Here is a 21,248-nt window from a genome sequence, read left to right on the forward strand (position 1 = left end):
GCAATATATTTCCAAGTCAGGATGTTGAATGACTTGGAGGGGAACTTGCAGGTGGTGGTAATCCAATGTATCTGCCCTTGTCCTTCTAGATGGACGTGGTGGGTTTGGAAGATGCTGTCTAAGATGAATGCCTGCAGTGCATTTCTGGACGGCACACAACTCCATCAAGAAACACCCTGGTTGCTGTCTTTCGCCCGAGTCTCCATTTCAGATCGGAAACAAAAGACCATGCCAAATGTGAATACCTCCATAATCCGCCCGGTGGACCAGGCCCGGTCTCCATGACGACGGAGCCGCTGCGGGGCGTACGGTTGAGCGCATGCGCCGAATTGGCCAGGCTCAGCCTCTTCACAAGCAAAATGGCAGCGAGTGAACCGGGAACGGTGGTGCATCTGGTGTTGTTGTTGTGGGGAGGTAAGTGTCCCGCGGTCTGGGCTTATTCTTTCTACCTCTACTGAATCATGACTAATGTTTTTTTTACATTAAAAGAAGACGAGTGACTATCCAAGATGTGAGTCCCTTCGGGTGTTTATCTGACCAGATGTGTTTTTTGTCTCTCTGTTCTGTTGCAGTTACAGCCTTCCGGAGCGTTGCGGTCTCTTCCTTTGCCATAGATCTCGATGAAACGTAAGTAACACCGAGTTGATGACTGTATGTGATTCCCTCAGCGTTTCTGACGCTTCGCGCTAGCGTTGAGGAAAATAGTGCTTTTTTTCATTCGATAGGCTGAAAAACAAGCCGAGTCCACGTGCATTTGTCAGGAATGGGATGAATATGGATGTTAACACAGTGCATTTTCTTTTCCTTACCAGAGGGGAATGCTGATATATTGGTCCCACATGTAAGGGAGGTGTTGCTCCCAAACTCTTGAAGATATGATAGGTGATTTTTCAGTTTTCCTTAGATTGTAAGCAAGGCCCAAGCCTTTAAAAGTGACAGGTGATGTTGCTATTGGAAAGAACAGATTGTTACAGTTGTCTAATTCTAAGGGATTGCTCAGCTTTGATTCTGACAGACCACGCGTGTTATACGATAGTTTGGTGCTTGATTTTCATTCTGCCGATGTAATTGTCATTATTACAGTAAGCTGTGTAAGTATGGAATTTTAGCATTTATGTTTATAGGACAAAATTGTATTCGGATCTGTGGACCTGCTGTAGTCAAGTTTGTTCTCCATAATGTGCGTGAAATTCCTCTTAAAATTCGTTTTCTCCACCCCCCCCCCCCCCCCCCCCCCCCAAGACGAGTTAATGCAAACGCATTGTTTCTGTAAAGGGAGGAGAAAATGTGTTGCTGGAAAAGCACAGCAGGTCAGGCAGCATCCAATGAACAGGAGAATCGACGTTTCGGGCATAAGCCCTTCTTCAGGAATGAGGAAAGTGTGTCCAGCAGGCTAAGATAAAAGGTAGGGAGGAAGGACTTGGGGGAAGGGCGTTGGAAATGCGATAGGTGGAAGGAGGTCAAGGTGAGGGTGATAGGCCGGAATGGGGTGGGGGCGGAGAGGTCAGGAAGAAGATTGCAGGTTAGGAAGGTGGTGCTGAGTTCGAGGGATTTGACTGAGACAAGGTGGGGGAGGGGAAATGAGGAAACTGGAGAAATCTGAGTTTATTCCTTGTGGTTGGAGGGTTCCTAGGCGGAAGATGAGGCGCTCTTCCTCCAACCGTCGTGTTGCTATGGTCTGGCGATGGAGGAGTCCAAGGACCTGCATGTCCTTGGTGGAGTGGGAGGGGGAGTTGAAGTGTTGAGCTTACGGGGTGGTTTGGTTGGGTGTCCCAGAGGTGTTCTCTGAAACGTTCTGCAAGTAGGCGGCCTGTCTCCCCAATATAGAGGAGGCCACATCGGGTGCAGCGGATGCAATGGATGATGTGTGTGGAGGTGTAGGTGAATTTGTGGCAGATATGGAAGTATCCCTTGGGGCCTTGGAGGGAAGTAAGGGGGGAGATGTGGGCGCAAGTTTTGCATTTCTTGCGGTTGCAGGGGAAGGTGCCGGGAGTGGAGGTTGGGTCGGTAGGGGGTGTGGACCTGACAAGGGAGTCAGAGGGAGTGGTCTTTTCGGAACGCTGATAGGGGAGGGAAGGGAAATATATCCCTGGTGGTGGGGTCCGTTTGGAGGTGGCGGAAATGACGCTGTTCATGGAGGTTGGTGGGGTGGTAGGTGAGGACCAGTGGGGTTCTGTCCTGGTGGCGGTTGGAGGGGTGGGGCTCAAGGGCGGAGGAGCAGGAAGTGGAAGAGATGCGGTGGAGGACATCGTCGACCACGTCTAGGGGGAAATTGCCGTCCTTGAAGAAGGAGGCCATCTGGGTTGTACGGTTTTGGAACTGGTCCTCCTGGGAGCAGATGCAGCGGAGATGAAGGAATTGGGAATATGGGATGGCGTTTTTACAGGGGGCAGGTGTAATCTAGGTAGCTGTGGGAGTCAGTCGGTTTATAATAAATGTCCGTGTTGATTCGGTCGCCCGAGATGGTGCCAGCGTAGCTGCGGAAGATGGACTGTTCCACATATCTTACGAAGAGGCAGGCGTAGCTAGGGCCCATGCGGGTGCCCATGGCTACCCCTTTGGTTTGGAGGAAGTGGGAGGATTGGAAAGAGAAGTTGTTCAGGGTGAGGACCAGTTCAGTCAGTCGAAGGAGGGTGTCAGTGGAAGGGTACTGGTTGGTACGGTGGGAAAGGAAGAAGCGGAGGGCTTTGAGGCCTTCGTGATGGGGGATGGAGGTGTACAGGGACTGGATGTCCATGGTGAAGATAAGGCGTTGTGGATAAGGAAGATGTGGAACAGTTCATCTTCAGCTACACTGGCACCACCCCCCACCTTTTTCCTCTGCTACATCGATGACTGTATCGGCGCTGCCTTGTGCTCCCACGAGGAGGTTGAACAGTTCATCCACTTTACCAACACCTTCCACCCCGACCTCAAATTCACCTGGACCGTCTCAGACTCCTCCCTCCCCTTCCTAGACCTTTCCATTTCTATCTCGGGCGACCGAATCAACACGGACATTTATTATAAACCGACCGACTCCCACAGCTACCTAGACTACACCTGCCTCCTGTAAAAACGCCATCCCATATTCCCAATTCCTTCGTTGATATTTTACAACTGGAGGGGTAAGTGGGAGTAGCTGCAGGTACTTTGAAACTGTGCAGGTCAAGTGTGCTTCCAGGTACATATGCTGGAGTTGTAAATTGCCTTTACTGGACAGTAAATGATTTGTATGAGTGTTGGTATAAAGTTGCAATGATTCAAGCTGGGAGACCATTTGGTCCTTATGTTTGTTGGAAATGAGCAGCCTCTTTTATACTAGCAAGAAACCAAGCTACTTTTGCTGTTAAAGAAAATACATCTGAGCTAAAGTTGAAAATGAAAGTGCTGTTGATGCACAATTTATGTTTTCTTTAAAATTATATTTCTGCAGACAAGATTAGACATGGTTCTACCCTTATCTTTCTGTTGGCTAGATTACTGTGGCTAGTTGTAATATTCAAACTGATGCTGTAGCTGAATTAAAGTTTATCTCATTTTTACCATAGTGATTTTGAATCACATTAGGCATCATATCACCATGTCATTGGGTGTTGATGACACCGTTATAGTTTTCAAGGCTTTCCTTGTATATTGCTTCAAACAACCAAATCAGTTCAGGATTTTAGAAGATGTTTTAAATAAGCTGCATTTTCTTTTGAACTACGATTGAGTTGTAAATGTCATTTTCTAAAAGAGAAGCTGTAGATGAGAAAGAACCAACAGATATCACAGATATGTTATGCTTTACAAATGCAGTTGAATTCTTTGGAGCAAATCATCTGCAAACATGAAAAATGCAGTAAATGTGAGTTGGATTCTTTGGTAATGTCAGTGAACCTGTTCGTGTTCAACGATTATGACTGTTTGAAAACTGACAGCAATGTCTATGGTACGTACAATTAAATGTGGCAGCTCAGAAGATGCTGTGTGATTATACAGTTTTTTTCCGCCCCCTCCCCCTCCCCCTCCCCCCTCCCCCTCCCCCTCCCCCTCCCCCTCCCCCTCCCCCTCCCTGAGGGTGTTCATTTAGTATCCCCCCAAGTGGCAGTCATTGAACAAGTAGAACTTAATCTTATTCTCACTGAAAGAATCCTTAAGAAAAACTTTTCCTATTTGCCGCTTGCAGAATGAGGTGCAACTAGGCTTTAATTGATATTTTGAATTTAAATTGTTGTCTTAATTCTTAACTTGGAGCAGTTTTTTCATACAGTCATCTCTTTGCTAAATGATCTACATAGGTCCGTGGCAAAATCAACATCCAGTTTCTTTTTAGTAAATTACCAATTGTCAAATCTGTCCACTGCAGCTCACCATCTCTCTAATGGCCTTTATCTGTGCTCCTCTAATTTAGCCTGTTGTACATTCCCAACATTAGTTGCGATCAAAGTTGCTGAGGCTTCAAGCTTTGGAATACCCTATCTGCCCTTCATTGCCTCTCTACCTTGCTTTTCTCCTTTAAAACACTGTTTTAAAATCTTTCTCATTGAATAAGCTTTTGTTCACCTGACCTAACGTCTTGTGGTTCACTTTTGTACTTTTGTTCTCTAATGCTCCTGTGAAGTGTCTAGAGACAGTGTTTTTAACATAATGAGCTCTCTAAATATATTTTATTTCAGCCAAATAGCCTCACTGGCCCTCAAAACTCAATTTTATCCTTGTTGAATCTTACATTTCACATTTAAAAAAGAGAACAATGTAAGATTTTTAGTCAGTCATTCATTTTGTTATCTGAAAAGCCTAAAAAGTAAACAGATTCCATTATTCTATTTTTCTGTGGTGGTGGAAAAGACACAGGTCAGGCAGGATCTGAAGAGCAAGAGAGTTGACGTTTTGCATTTAACCCTTCATCTGGACTGGAAATGTGGCTCAGAAATAGATTGAGGGGTGGGACGAGAGAAAAGGTAGATGGGGTACTGATAGGTGGACAAAGGTAGCATGTGATTGTGATAGGGAAGTGTGGACCAGATAGGTGGGAAGGAAATTGGTCAGGTCAAGAGGGTGGTGCTGAGTTGGAGGGTTGAATCAGGGATGGGTTGGGGAGATTTGGAAAGTGGTGAATCCCAGTTGGATGCAGTAAATGAGGTTCAAGGATGCAAGGAAATCTCTGCCAGATTTGAAGTGTTCCTTTGGGGCGTTGGATGGGGATGAGGGGGGAGGTGTGGGTGCAGCATGGGAAGAGGGGTATTAGTGGGAAATGTGGACCTAACAAACGAATCATGGAGGATTTGGTCCCTCTGGAATGCAGATAGAGGTGAGGAGGGAAATATATTTTTGGTGGTGGGGTCTGACTGTAGATGGCGAGGATGATACATTGGATTTGGAGATTAGTGGGGTGGAATGCAAGGTCTGGGGGATTCTATCCTTGTTGCGGTTGGTGGTGTGGTTCGAGGGTGGAAGTGCAAGAAATGAAGAAGATGCGATTGAGGCGTTCACACTCCCCACCAAACCCTTCTCCATACCTGATACCTTCCCTTGCTTGCATATCCTCAAACCTCACTTAACTGCATCCATTGCTCTCAATGTGGTCTCCTCTACATCGGAGAGAGCGAGTGCAAACTCATGGAATGGTTCAAGGGAATGTCTCTGGTCCATACAGACCAACCAACTCCAATTTCTGGTAGCCATCCATTTCAACTCTCCCTCCCGCTCCTCAAATGATGTGTCCATTCTGGGCTGCCTCCACTGCCTAAATAAGGTCACCCACAAACTGGATGAAGAACACCTCAGCTTTTGCCTCAACACTGAATTAACCATTTTCAAATCTCTCCAACCCATCCCAGATCCAACCCTCTGACTCAGCACAGCCTTCTTGACCTGACCTACCTATCCATCTTCCTTCCTACCTATCCAAAGCACACTTCCCACTGACCTATCACAGTCACCTGCTACCTTTTTGTCCACCAATCACCATCCCACCAACCTATCCCCATTTTCCCCCCCTATTTATAGCTCATTCCCCAGACCTGATGAAGGGTTATGCCTGAAACGTCAGCTTCTTGCTCCTCAGATGCTGCCTGACACACTCAAGCATCACACTTTATCGACTCTGACTCTCCAGCATCTGCAGCCCTCACTCTCTATTTTCCTGTTAGTTGTCTGTGAGAATATTTCATTGTTATTGATGTCATTACTTTTGCTGGATGTCTGGACATTCCTTTGGCATGATGCTAGAAATAAGCTTCCACAGAGGAAGAAGCCGATGGCGTAGTATTTGTATATAATTGTGGCAGTTTTTTTTCCAAGATCAGCTACTTGACTGGGTAGGTTAGCTCATTTTGCTTGACAGCTGGTTTGCAGAATGAAACAGACCAGGTTCAGTTCCTGTACTGAGGTCACCATGAAGGCCCTGCCTTGTCAATTTTGTCTCTCTCAATATGCAGTACAACCTCATTATTTCACTTTCAAATCATTCATTGAATGTGGCCCTAGTTCTCATTTAGTATCACGAGTTTCATTCTAAAGTTATTATGAGCCAGGACTGATGTAGGGCATTAGAAGTGCAGATCCCTAGAAGGCCAACCAGACCAGTGTCAATGTTAATTTGAGAGTAGGTAATGTTCATTGGACTTTATATCTCATAGTGAGCGGGAAGTTGGCTTCCGGACAAAGAGTCCAGAATGAACAAGTTGAAACTTGTTGTTTATGTTAATTTATAGATTTACAACTTGTGAAATAGATAGTACTGAGGACGAATATGATGAGGATGAACAACAAGAAAATATTGCCTAGGTAACAAAAGATTTAAGTGGATCCAAGAGCTGATTTATTCAGTAATTGGTGCACCTCAACAGCGTATGGTGAGTTGATGGGAATCCACGGGCAAAGCAGACAAAAATAGGGTCAAACAATAATGAAAAGACCTACCTGTTTTCAATTCAGGAGTGACAATCATGACCACCTTTGAAAGAGAACGGTTTACCCTGGTGAAATTTCAGGTTTGCATTAGTTCACCGGAACTGATGTCATCCAGAGTGATGTATCATTATTTTGGAGGAAGTCTTCAATGAGAATCGTGAAAATTTGATGGGTTTGATGAAGCATTTGTATTCAGTAAATCAGTAAGTTTGCAATTCATGGGATCCAGACATTATTGTATTCATTGAAACCTGGGGTTTCTCGTCAAGAGATCCAAGAAGTATGCAAGTTATCTCGCTGAGCTGGAAGGTTTGTTTTCAGATGTTTCGTCACCCTGACTAGGTAACATCAATAAGAATCTCCGGTGAAGCGTTGGTGGTATGTCCCACATCTCTCTCTCTCTCTCTCTCTCTCTATAGGCCTTGGTTTCTTAAGGTGGGTGATGTCATTTCTGTTTTTTTTCTCAAAGGAGGATAGATGGGATCTAAATCAATGTGTTTATTGATGGAGTTCTGGTTAGAATGCCATGCCTCTAAGAATTCTCATGTGTGTCTTTGTTTCATCTGTCCTAGGATATGTGTGTTGTCCCAGTCAAAGTGGTGTCCTTTTTTGTCTGTCTATATGTATGGAAACTAGTGATAGTGGGTCGTGTCTTTTGGTGGCTAGTTGGTGTTCATGTATCCTGGTGGTAAGTTTCCTGCTTGTTTGTCCGATGTAGTGTGATTTTTTTTATATAGTTCTTGCATGGTATCTTGTAAATGATGTTAGTTTTGCTGGTAGTATCTTATGGATCCTTTACGTTCATTAATTGTTGTTTAAGTATGTTGGTATGTTTGTGGGCTATCATGATGCCAAGAGATCTGAGTAGTCTGGAAGTCATTTCTGATATGACTTTGATGTAAGGTAATGTGGCTATAGTTTTTGGTTGTGTTGTCTGCTTGTTTGTGTTTATTTCTGAGGAATCGTCAGATTTTGTTTATTGGATACCTGTTTTTCTTGAAAACGTTGTGTAGACATCTTTCTTTTGTTGTTTTGTAGTTTTTGGGTGTTGCAGTGTGATGTAGCTCATTGAAATAATACCTTGATGCAGCTCTGTTTGTGGGTGTTGGGATGATTGCTTCTTAAATTAAGTATTTGGTCTGTTTTGTTTTTTCTGTAGACACTGGTTTGAAGCTCTTTGCTAACTGTACATTCAACTGTCAGATCGAGGAATGGGAGTCTGTTGTCATTTTTCCCTTTTGTGCATTTTATGCCTGTCTGGATATTGTTGTGTTGAATATTTCCTGTAATTTGTTAAGTTTTGTGATGACCAAGGTGTCATCCAAAAAGTTTCATTGTCTTCTGCAGGTAGGAGTCTAGCTCGCTATAAGATTCTGTATAGCCATAGATCTGAAGAAGTAGGACAAAGATTGAATGCTAGTGACATTCTTCTAGATATGTAGACCAGATTTAACACATTGGTGATTAAGCAATAAAGACAATTGTAATGGCATGGCCTTGGATCACTAATAAAGTTCTTAATGGATAACAAAGGTGAATTTGTGAATTCCAAATTTCAGAATGTCTCAGGCACACTGCTGTGAAAAAGCCCATTTATCAACAGCTTTTGCAAAAGAAATCATGCAATAATTGCTTTTTAATTGTTTGCCCCCATCTAAATGCATTATGCCAGTAGAAAAGCATTCATTAAAACTGAGGGGTCAGCAAAAATTAGTGCATTGATACATTACAACAGACTATCGGGGAAGAGTTTACTAAAAGAAAGAAGGGCACAGGAATGGAAAAGGCAGGAAAAATTATTGGATGTGACAGAAGAACGTAAATAACATGATGGGAATCTGATGATAAATGCTCCATTCATCATGGGTAGTGGAAGTGAGTTATGAATTTTCAAATTCTGTGAATGTGGGAGAACTTGTTGATGAAGTAAATTGTACAACTCATTGACATTTGAAGTACAATTTGAAATCAAAAGGCCAGAATTTAAAAGCTCAGGAAGAGCATGCTGATACACGTGCTTATAATTTGTTAATAGTTTAACTTCTCAAACTAGTGATTTCATGGTGGGTATCAAAACAAAAGCTGCTTCTTCAGTCACTGTGGTAATGTCACTGCCTCTGGGCCAGAAGGCCTGGGTTCAAGTCCCACCTGCTCCAGAGTTGACATAACATTTTTGTTTTAAAAGAGCTGGGTTTGTGATTAGGTGGTGAAATTATAATTTTGTTTTGAAAACTGCTGTAATTAGCAGCTGGGGTGCTTTATTTTCCTTATCAACAGCATTTTAATTTAGTCCACACACTTATTTCTCCTTTCCAGCCCTTTGCTTGATTTTTGTTTTCTTAACTGGTGGATAGTGTTCACACTTGGTATTGATTGGGTGCATTGTCCAGTTAATGGATTACTACAGTTAAATAATATGCATTTATAAAAAAGAGCAGGATGGTTCTTGACTACCTGTCTCTCTCTTTTTTGCGGTTATGTCCTCACTGGATGCCCTTGGAGAGGGACTGCATGGTATTCATTGATAAACTTGAAGCTTTTCAAGATAGGTGGGCACCATGGGGAGAAATTGGATGTATCATTGTCCCCTCATCCCTCCTAATGAAATTTAAAGTTTGTATCTTCGACCTTGTCCACTTACCTTTGTTTGGTTTTTAGTCATTGTCACGAAGCCTGTGCGCAGTTTTTGCTATGTGTAAGTTTTTAGTGATTTTGGGATTATTGTAAACAAGAGCTGATGTTTTTGTTGGTTGTGTGCTTTACTTGTATTTGCAGTGCCCTCGTAATTCAGAAGCCCAGGCCCTGCACTGGGATCATGGTTTCAAAAGCCATTATGGAAGCTGGTGGAATTAAAGTTCAAGTCTTAGTATTAGTGGCCATCAGAAAACCACTTTGCTCCCATGCTTAATATTTCCATCGTTGATTTGCTGCAGTGCTTCAACAAAGTTCAAAGCAAATTGGAGGAACATTTTTTTTGCCAAGGTGATTTTAAGATCTCTGGACTCATGGTAACAGAATTCGACCTCTGCTATTGCATAGTCTCACTGATAATCAGCAAGTAAAAATTTTTTTTTTAAAGGGAGAGACGGCTAAGCATAGAAAAAAACTTAAAATTCTCACTTCAAAGTTTATTTAACTAAAAATGTTATGGAAAAGGCAAAAAGCATTCTCTCTTTTATCTGAAAGGACAACAATTGCAAAGTAAGCAGCAAGGTTTTTTTTCAATTTTATTCTTTCATGGGATTTGGGCAATGCCAGTAAGACCAATGTTTGTTGCCCTTCCATAATTATCCTTGAAGTGAATGTCTTGCTAAGCCAAGGGATAGTTAAGAACCGGAGCATGTAGTGGATCTCGAGTCAAATATAAGCCAGACAAGGTAAGAACAACCGATGGTCTTCCCTAAAGGACATTCATAACTACTTGCATTTTTACAACGGTTACCCTGTTGCAATTGATTTAACCTACTGCAATTCACCCGTCTGCTTTGATGGGATTTGAATGAATGTCCTCCTGGTAACAGTCTTAAGCCTTGATATGATCACTATGCCACTCTATAGCATGAATGACATCATTTAGTTGAAAAATTGATGTTAGAGGATATTAGTGGGAAAATGCATTGGGAATTTACAAGCACAATGATGGGGATGAAAGGATATGATTGTAAGCTTATTTAAAAAAAGCTGTTTTCATAGTTTGTGGAAGCATCTTAAACAAGTGTTTGAAAAGATTAAAGAGTACAAATAAAACATTTCCTAAACTTTTTGGTGAATGGGTAACAGTAATTTTTTTTTAGGATTATTACAGGGGCTTGTTTAGAAGAGTTGCAATTTATCCTTGGGTACTAAAATGAGTTATTGTTGATTTCAGCATCAATTGCACTACTGAAGAGGGAGCTTAAATCAACATTTTGGGGAAAATGAAAGATATAAGGAGACAACTTAAGTATACTGTAATTAGAATGGGTAATGCTGATCAGGTAGGCCCAGTAGATAGAACTCTTGTTCACTATATGGTAATTCTACCTTTCTGTGCTTTGTGAGGCTGTTCGAAACAAGACTGTGTCTAACGGTGCTTAGGTTCCCATTAAGTTTCTCATGATCTGCAAATGGTCTTTGGAATAATCTATATTTTTGCATTTGAAAACTAAAACCAGTTGTATTATTTTGGCTGCAGACTCTCAGACTAGATCTATAATTCTAGCCCATGATAAGACAGCAGTCATGTAAATGCCCACTTCTGTTTCCCAATTCCAAGATATCCAGAATCCATTCTAAATAACTAACAGTACAAAAGTGACTTACAATGTATAAATCAGCTGAACAGTTACGTTGTTGACTTGGGGTTTTCTAGAAACTTTTAATCCACCTGTTCAGACAATACGTACCTGGGCCAATTGGGGCTTGAACCAGGCCTTCTGGCCCAGATACAGATGTTTAAGGTGTTATGTATATATTGTAGTTGAACAAGACGATAATTGGTTGCAATGCTGAAGGCATGGTCCATTTCTCCATTTAGTACCAGCAAAGGCAGCAGTTCCCATTCTGTAGGTCATAGCGATTTGCTTCCTTCAAAACAGCAATAGTGACTGTACAGAGATTACCCAGCCTGGAGGCACTGATGGGACAGCCCTAGGCCCACTGAATTGAATCTATCTGTTTAGTGATAAGTTGGCTGATGTGAGCACAAAGTATTCTTTAAGCTCAAGCACATTTTTGAGTGGTATTGAGTGGACTTGAATCATTTGGTATAGAATAATAAAACAAGTGTAGCTCAGTATTGACTGTAGGTAAAAGTAGGCAGGTCTTGTGGTTGATCCAGGAAGTTGAGTAACAACTTGAAAATTTATGTTTATGTTCTTGTGTGACTGTTGTACAGGGACTTTACCACAAGTTGGTGATTCTGCTTCACAGACACTGGCAAATGAGGAAAAATTGGAGAAAAGGGCTGATTGCAGTGTGTCTGGAGTCAAAGAGAGCAGAATAATCATATGGGCTGGAGTCACCTTCATCCCCCTCTGTCCACGCATCAATGAATTTAATACACGCCGTGACGTCGAACACTTCTTCCGTCGCCTCCGCCTCCAAGCTTACTTTCACAATCAGGACTCCCGCCCACCTTCCGAGGATCCCTTCGCCCACCTCCAACACACTGCATCCACCTGGACACCCCGCACTGGCCTATTACCTGCCCTCGACCTCTTCATTTCCAACTGCCGCCGGGACATTAACCATGTCAACCTGTCTACCTCCCTCCCCCACTCCAACCTCTCACCCTCACAACGTGCAGCTCTCCAATTCCTCTGCTCCAATCTCAACCTCACCATCAAGCCAGCAGATAAAGGGGGCGCAGTGGTAGTCTGGCACACTGACCTCTACACCGCTGAAGCCAAACGTCAACTTGAGGACACCTCTTCCTACTGCCCCCTCGACCATGACCCCACCCCCCATCACCAAACCATCATCTCCCAGACCATACAGAACCTCATCACCTCAGGAGATCTCCCACCCACAGATTCCAACCTCATAGTCCGGGAACCCCGCACTGCCCGGTTCTACCTCCTTCCCAAGATCCACAAGCCTGACCACCCTGGCCGACCCATTGTCTCAGCATGCTCCTGCCCCACTGAACTCATCTCTGCCTACCTTGACACTGTCCTATCCCCCCTAGTCCAGGAACTCCTCACATACGTTCGAGACACCACCCACGCCCTCCACCACCTCCAAGACTTCCGTTTCCCCGGCATCCAATGCCTCATCTTCACCATGGATATCCAATCCCTATACACCTCCATCCGCCATGACCAGGGCCTCCAAGCCCTCCGTTTTTTTCCTCTCCAGACGTCCCCAACAGTACCCTTCCACCGACACTCTCATTCATTTGGCCAAACTGGTCCTCACCCTTAACAATTTCTCCTTTGAATCCTCCCACTTCCTCCAGACCAAAGGAGTAGCCATGGGCACACGTATGGGCCCCAGCTATGCCTGTCTCTTTGTTGGCTACGTAGAGCAGTTGATCTTCCGTAATTACACCGGCACCACTCCCCATCTCTTCCTCCGCTACATTGATGACTGCATTGGCGCCACCTCGTGCTCCCACGAGGAGGTTGAGCAATTCATCAACTTCACCAACACATTCCACCCTGACCTTAAATTTACCTGGACCATCTCTGATACCTCCCTCCCCTTCCTGGACCTCTCCATCTCCATTAATGACGACCGACTTGACACTGACATTTTTTACAAACCCACCGACTCCTACAGCTACCTGGATTACACCTCTTCCCACCCTACCTCTTGCAAAAATGCCATCCCATATTCCCAATTCTTCCGCCTCCATCGGATCTGCTCCCAGGAGGACCAGTTCCACCACAGAACACACCAGATGGCCACCGCAGGAACTGTAAAACTTGCGCCCACACCTCCTCCCTCACCTCTATCCAAGGCCCTAAAGGAGCCTTCCACATCCATCAAAGTTTTACTTGCACATCCACTAATATCATTTATTGTATCCGTTGCTCCCGATGCGGTCTCCTCTACATTGGGGAGACTGGGCGCCTCCTAGCAGAGCGCTTTAGGGAACATCTCCGGGACACCCGCACCAATCAACCACACCGCCCCGTGGCCCAACATTTCAACTCCCCCTCCCACTCTGCCGAGGACATGGAGGTCCTGGGCCTCCTTCACCGCCGCTCCCTCACCACCAGACGCCTGGAGGAAGAACGCCTCACCTTCCGCCTCGGAACACTTCAACCCCAGGGCATCAATGTGGACTTCAACAGTTTCCTCATTTCCCCTTCCCCCACCTCACCCTAGTTTTAAACTTCCAGCTCAGCACTGTCCCCATGACTTGTCCGGACTTGTCCTACCTGCCTATCTCCTTTTCCACCTATCCACTCCATCTTCTCCTCCTTGACCTATCACCTTCATCCCCTCCCCCACTCACCCATTGTACTCTGTGCTACTTTCTCCCCACCCCCACCCTCCTCTAGCTTATCTCTCCACGCTTCAGGCTCATTGCCTTTATTCCTGATGAAGGGCTTTTGCCTGAAACGTCGATTTCGAAGCTCCTTGGATGCTGCCTAAACTGCTGTGCGCTTCCAGCACCACTAATCCAGAATATGGGGGAGGATGGCTTTATAACTGTGTGGGCGGAGTCTTGCACTGGTTAGAATGTGGAGGGGGAAAGAAGACGAGTTCATTGTTGTATGTGTATTGGCAATGGTGGAATGTGAGACCTATTACAATGTCTGAGCTAGTGGCTGAGTGTCAAGTTAAGTTACATAGCTTCTTTAGAGATTAGCAGTTCTTGGATTTCTGAAATAGAAAATTAGAAAGGAAGGATTTGATATAAGGAGGGAAGTGGAATAGAATGCAGGTAGTCCAGGATGGCTTGCACTTCATTTCTGACAGCTATGCATTAAACTGACAGCACTGGCCGCTGTTGGGTAAACACAGCAATAATTCTTCAAATCAGATAGCAATGCAATATTTGTACGTAGCCGGCCTATGTAGGCATGGGTATGACCTAATGTGAATGGTTCTTCCCCACCAACACCCAACATCTCCTGTCATGTGAAAATTGAAGCAAACTAATATTTAAATATGTGTTCAATAATAGATTTAGATTTTGTTTTAATGTGTTCACAGTATAAATATTTTTAACTGCTAAATTTGGTTATATATAAACACTGAAAGTTCCATCAAAGCAAGCAGTTCAAGCTTTGTTTTTAAAATAGATATCACTTAGAGATATTGAAGTGTGAAGTCTCGAAGTGGCTCAGCACAATATGTTGCTGAGTAGAACTAACAGCATAGTAGAATCCATTATTGGTTCATTGCTAAGAAAACTGATCTTAAAACATTACGCTTGATCGGGATATAGATGGAAAGAAAATCTAGCAAAGTACAAGCTCTTAACTGAGACATAAGTTTGTTATTTTTCTTGCTTCCTTCTGATTGTCATGGACCACAGCAGAAAACAAGTTCATCAAACTTTGTCTTGGTCTGTCAATTTTTATTGCATCAGAAATGAATTGTAAAATACTTGATATGGATAGCCATATGAAAATCCAATTTGTATGGTTTGACTCCAAGGTCATAAAGTAACCGCTTTCTATAAACACCAAGAAGGCAACTGCAAATAGCCTTGCTCAGATGTTCAAGGACATCCACCTCTAACTAAAGACTTTGAAGGATTGAAGCATATGTAAGATATAGACAGGATAGATCGAGTGAATCCTTAGAGTATAAAGGAAGTAGGAGTATACTTAAGAGGGAAATCAGGAGGGCAAAAACGGGACATGAGATAGCTTTGGCAAATAGAATTAAGGAGAATCCAAAGAGTTTTTACAAATACATTAAGGACAAAAGGGTAACTAGGGAAAGAATAGGGCCCCTCAAAAAGCAGCAAGGCGGCCTTTATGTGGAGCTGCAGAAAGTGGGAGAGATACTAAACGAGTATTTTGCATCAGTATTTACTGTGGAAAAGGATATGGAAGATATAGACTGTAGGGAAATAGATGGTGACATCTTACAAAATGCCCATATTACAGAGGAGGAAGTGCTCGATGTCTTGAAATGGGTAAAGGTGGACAAATCCCCAGGACCTGATCAGGTGTACCCTAGAACTCTGTGGGAAGCTAGAGAAGTGATTGTTTGGCCTCTTGTTGAGATATTTGTATCATCGATAGTCCCAGGTGAGGTGCCGGAAGACTGGAGGTTGGCTAACGTGGTGCTACTGTTAAGCAGGATGGTAAGGACAAGCCAGGGAACTGTAGCCCAGTGAGCCTGACATCGGTGGTGGACACGTTTGAGGGAATCCTGAGGGACAGAGGCATTTGGGTGGGTATATGAATAGGAAGGGTTTGGAGGGATATGGGCTGGGTGCTGGCAGGTGGGACTAGATTGGGATATCTGGTTGGCATTGACGGGCCTGTTTCCATGCTGTACAACTCTATGACTCTAAATAAACAAGTGAATGACTGAGGAGTTTAAATTAGCCAGCTAGTTAGATACAGAAAGTGAAATAGAGAGGAAAAACAAGAAAATAAATTGAAATATTTCACTGTCTTTTAAGGGATGATTCCACAGTTTAAATGATCACACTATGGCTAATTGAGGCAGGTTGACAGCCAAGAACAACAGCTTATATTTTGTAACATATGTTAACAAAGCAAACACCCAACAGGACCAATTATAAACCATTTCGCAGCATATTACATTAGATATGCTAAATTGAACAAAAAGAAAAGTTTTAAGATATACTTTAAAGTGGGAAGAATGTCACAGGGCTCGATCTTACCAGCAGTCAGCCAGGAGTCATATTCATCAAGTTTCATGGAAAATTTCTTTCTGCATGGCTTTGTGAGTTTTCTTGTGCATTTCTCTGAGATTTACCTTGTTAACTGTGTGCCATGCTGCTTTGGTACCCCTCTCACCTGGGTGAGTATATGAGTAGGAAGGGTTTGGAGGGATATGGGCCAAGTGTCGACAAATGGGACGAAATTAGGTTAGGATATCTGGCTGGCATGGATGAGTTGGACTGAAGGGTCTGTTTCTGTGCTGTACATCTGTGACTAAGTGAGGAGTGGGAAAGGAGTGCCCATAGTTCTGTACTCTCCCACAAGAGGAAATGTTACTTCCACATCCAAGACTGTTCAGGATCTGGTAACTTGATTTGAAGTATATCCCTCCCTACAGTGAAAGCATACCCAATCTGTCTAATCTTTCCTCATATAAGACAATATATTCCTTCCAAGTATCTATCGAATAAACCTCCTCCGAACTGCCTCTCACGCATTTACATTCTTTCTTCAAAAAGGAAACAAAAGTGACAGACAGTACTGATGTTGTGGTATCACCAATGCTTTATGTAATAAAAGTATACAATCTCAATAAAGGAGAGTACTCCATTGACACACTCTTTTAATTACTTGATAAACCTCTGTACTCACTTTGTCTCATGCACAAGAACACTTGGATACCTTTGCACCATAGAATTCTGCAGGCATATTCCAGTTCGGTAATTCTGTTTCTTTTGCTCTTCTACCAAAGTGAACAATTTCTCATTTTCTCTCATTTGTACCCCATCTGCCAGAGTTTTGCTAGTTCATTCAACCTATTTATATCAGTCCACAAACTCCTGGTGTCCTCCTTCATATCATACTTTCTGACAATGGCACAAATTTTAGCCACATGCCTTGCTTCCCTTATCTAAGTTATTGATGTACATTATAAAACACAGAGACTGCAGAACTATACTCATCACATCCTACCAATCAGGCCATATGCTTCTGCATTTTGCAATAACTTATTATGTGGTGCTTTGTCAAATGCTTTCTGGAATTCCAAGTGCAGTATGTCAGTGGACTGTCCCTTGTCCCCACCCCCTCCCATTTTATCTGTCCATCTTCGGGGCTCCCAGCCTCATTCCTGATGAAGGTCTCCGGCCCGAAACGTCGATTTTCCTGCTCCTCGGATGCTGCCTGACCTGCTGTGCTTTTCCGGCAACACACACTCTCAACTCTGATCTCCAGGATCTGTGGACCTCACTGTCTCCTATTGTGTAGATACTCTAGTAAATTAGTTAAGCATGATTTCCCTTTCTCAAAACCATGTTGAGTCTTCCCATATACTACAGCTTTTCCATGTTCCGAGCAGTAGCCTCAGTGATGATGGATTCTAACATTTTTCCCTTGACAGATGGCAAGCTAACTAACAAAAGTTTTCCCTATCCTCCCTTCTTGAGTAGAAAGGTTATACTTGCTACATTCCAGTCTGATGCAACATTTCCAGAATCCACTGAAGCTGGCCTGCAACTCCATCAGTTTGTTTAGCATTGCTTCCTTGGTGATTATAATTTCACTATGTTCCTCAGTTTCTTCCATCTACTAATTTATTGGTTTAATGTTTTTATTTTCCTTTGCATCATTTGCAGTAAAGCAAAAATATTTGTACATCTTATCTACTGTAATTCCACATTCTCTCTCCTCAGGATCAAATGCCCATTTACTCTTCTTTTTACCTTTTTTAGATACTTTCAGAAACTCTTGAAATCCATTTTTGTTTCTAACTATCTTCTCCATGCTGTATTTCCTTTTTCCTGACAAATCTTTCAGTCTTTCTCTGTTATTCTTTAAATTCTGACCAATCATTATATTTACAGAATTGTATGCTTTTCAAATAAGTTAGATACTTTTTTTCCTAATTTGAGATAACCGCAGCTGATGGGTACTCTTGAAATTTTTTATCTACAATAGGAGTATACTTATTCTGAGTACTCAAACATCTTCTTAAATATCTGGCACTGCTTCTGTACTGTTCTCTCTCCCACCTTAATATCCAGTTCACTTCAGCCAGCTCAACTTTGTCTATTAAGTTGTTCTTATGTAAGTTTACAATACTAGTCCTCGGCCTAAATTAGATTAGGTCTAGGACTGGTAAATTTTAAATTGGATGTGGTTGCTTCTACCTTGATGTGTCTTTACTCTGAGGTCATTAATTAATCTTGTCTTGTTACACAATACTAAGCCTTATATAACTTGCTCTCTGGTTGGTTCTGGAATATGCTGCTCTATTAAAAAAAAACTACCTCATCCAGTTGACAACTGCCAATCTGATTTTTCCCAGTTTATATATACATTGAAATCACCAGATTATTGTGCTGTCTTTATCACCAGCACCCAATATTTCTTGTATACGTTGTTTTGTGATGTGTCACTGTTAGCGATCCTATAGATCACTCCCTATAGGAATCTTTTTCCCTCCTGTTCTGCCTCCTCTCCACTTAAACTAACTGTACAGCCTGATCTGCTAAACCAATACCATCTTAATGCATCAATGGCACCTTTATTAACAGTGCCACCACTCTGCATTTTACCTAGCTTCCTATTCTTCTTGAGAATCTTATAATCTCAACATTCAGGACCTACTCCTTGTCATCCAACTACCATGTCTTCCTAAAGGCTATGAAGCCATCTATTTCAGTATGTGCTGTTGATTCATTTACATTATGAATGCCACATGCATTAATTTGGTCCATGTTATCTTTGAGATGTAGCCTTGACCTATGATATATTCTTAGATTTTCTCCTCTGTTCCTTCCTGCCATTCTCTGATGTTATTCTCATTTAATATATTGCTATTTTGCTATCCTATCCTGATCCTACCCCTTGATTTTGATGCATCTCTCCAAGTTTGACCCCTCACATCACCACCACCAGAACACCCTTCCCCATCCAAACCCCTCTTCCCTAGGTACAAGGCTCACTAGAACACCATGTTGGGCATGCTTCAGCAAAGATCATTCCAACTGTATAGATTGCACTTTCCCCAATATTGTCAATATTCAACGAACTGCAACTGACTTCGCCCACTCCAGTCTTTGATTCTGCTTTCACTAATCTTATGTACTTTGTCATTTTGCACGTGGCTCAGGTAGTAATCGAGATATTATTGCCTTTGAGATTCTGCTTTTTAATTAGTGCCTATCCTATTGTAACCTCACAACAAAACTTCTTTGAAGCTCTACTTGTCATCTTTGGCACAGCTTTATTCAGTTTTGGTAGTGTTCCAGGAGCAGTTTGTTCTTTTATCTAAAGATAATAACTAAATATTTAACTATGTGATTATCACATTATTGTAATGGAGCATACGCTATTAATTACTAAACTTGAGGTTCTGTGAATTTTGAGAGAAATTAATATATAACGTACTTCTAAATTGATGCAATGTAGGAAAAACAGCAACAAATGAACACAGGCCTCTTGAACAATTCATTAAATAATTTCTGAAGTAACGGTTGAGGTTTAAATCATTGCATTTATGTGAGAGGGTAGATGGAGACTTTATTTAATATCTCATTTCCAAAATTTTGAATTCAATCATGCAGAAGACCGAGTGAGTTTATTCCAAATGACAGGAGGGATCTGGAGATCAAAGGCTCTGCAGCTGAAAAAGTGGCGGAGGGGTGATTTGTGTCGAAGGTCAAAAGTGGAAGACCTCTTCAGCAATTTTTTTGTGCTCAAATTGCTAGTGGATTAAATATAACAGTTCTGATTGGGTTGCGAGGTTTATAACAATAGGCAGCTACGTGCTTTAGATCACGTTACATTAGATCTGCTAGTTGAGCACAATTAGAAATTTTAATTAATATTGACTTACCCCAAACAGAAACCTCGTAAATCCTGAAATAGATTCTGACTGGACGTGATACTTTGCAAACTTTTTCACTCGTCTTGTTTGAGCATCACTCTCTGGAAAGCTGTTGCATGCTGCACTGCAAAGATTTGGGTCTGTGCTTCCAACTCATTATTTAGGGAAAATCCTGAATTTAATGTTGTGGGCTGAAAATGAAGCATCGTGGCATGGTGCAAGTGGTAATGATTCCATTTCAATTCGATCTGGTCTCCGGAGAGCAAACAGCAAAGAAGCAATAGCATTGAATTGCAAGCGCCAAAGCTATGTGAAGTAGCAAATCTTTTGTCACTCGTGCAGGAATTAGGGTCACTACATTGGTGGAGCTTGAGAAGGCACACTATGCCATGCATGGTTTGTGCACGATGCATCAATGATCATTCCACATCATTAACAGAATGTGCCTGTGATAATCTGCAAAGTCAGTGGAAAAGCTATCTAATCCAGAAGTCTAGTACTTGAAATTCCAGATTTATTTAATGGAAATTATAATCTAGCCACAAGGAATGGTGAGGTTTGTCAGGTTTGTTTTATTCATTCTAGAATATTGGCTTTGACTGGGTCTGCATTTATTGCCCATCTCTAGATAAAATGGTAGTGAGCTTCCTTCTTGAACCACTGGTGTATTTGGTATAGGTGCATCCACAGTTATTGTGTTTGGAAGGTGGTGCTTTCGTTAATTTCTCAGTGTTTAACTCCCATTGAAGAGAGGTTACCTTTGCCTCTGAAGCATTGTAAGCTGAGAACAAATTTACAAGCTGATCATTATACAGAAGAAAACATATTGTAGAATTTGTAAATATTGACCAGGATGCAACACCTGTCCTCTTCAAAATAGTTTGTTCAGTTCCATCCACCAAAGGAGGCAAACCAGGCCTTGTTTCAATATCTCATTTGTATAACTGCAACTCTGACAGTGCAGCGTTCCCTTGGAATTATATTAACATATTGTGCCAGGTTTTGTATTCAAATCTATGGAGTGGAATTTGAAGATGCAAGAATATATATGTTTGGTGATGAGGGAGGAAAAAGCACAAACTTTGTCTTGAAGCGGCTTCATCCTACTTTGTTCTGAAAAATAACTCTTTATTGCTTGAGCTATTTCACTGGACTTGATGCTATCAGAAGATGATGTGTATTGTGCTTTTCTTTTAAATTGCATTCTTGCAGTTTGA

At 42.3% G+C, this 21,248-nt stretch overlaps 1 protein-coding gene across 1 annotated transcript in view; it reads left to right on the forward strand.

The window, feature by feature from the left end:
* The first annotated feature begins 327 nt into the window (after positions 1-327).
* The window catches only part of LOC140477203 (protein disulfide-isomerase TMX3-like), a 139,021-nt gene continuing 118,100 nt past the window's right edge, over positions 328-21,248 (forward strand). Inside the window, exons 1-2 of the mRNA XM_072570687.1 lie at positions 328-414; positions 573-627. Of these exons, the coding sequence (XP_072426788.1) occupies positions 360-414; positions 573-627 (110 nt within the window). The 5' untranslated portion in view covers positions 328-359. The remainder of the gene's footprint in view (positions 415-572; positions 628-21,248) is intronic.

The sequence above is a fragment of the Chiloscyllium punctatum genome, chromosome 5, assembly GCF_047496795.1.
Source record: "Chiloscyllium punctatum isolate Juve2018m chromosome 5, sChiPun1.3, whole genome shotgun sequence".
In the NCBI taxonomy this organism is placed as follows: Eukaryota; Metazoa; Chordata; class Chondrichthyes; order Orectolobiformes; family Hemiscylliidae; genus Chiloscyllium; species Chiloscyllium punctatum.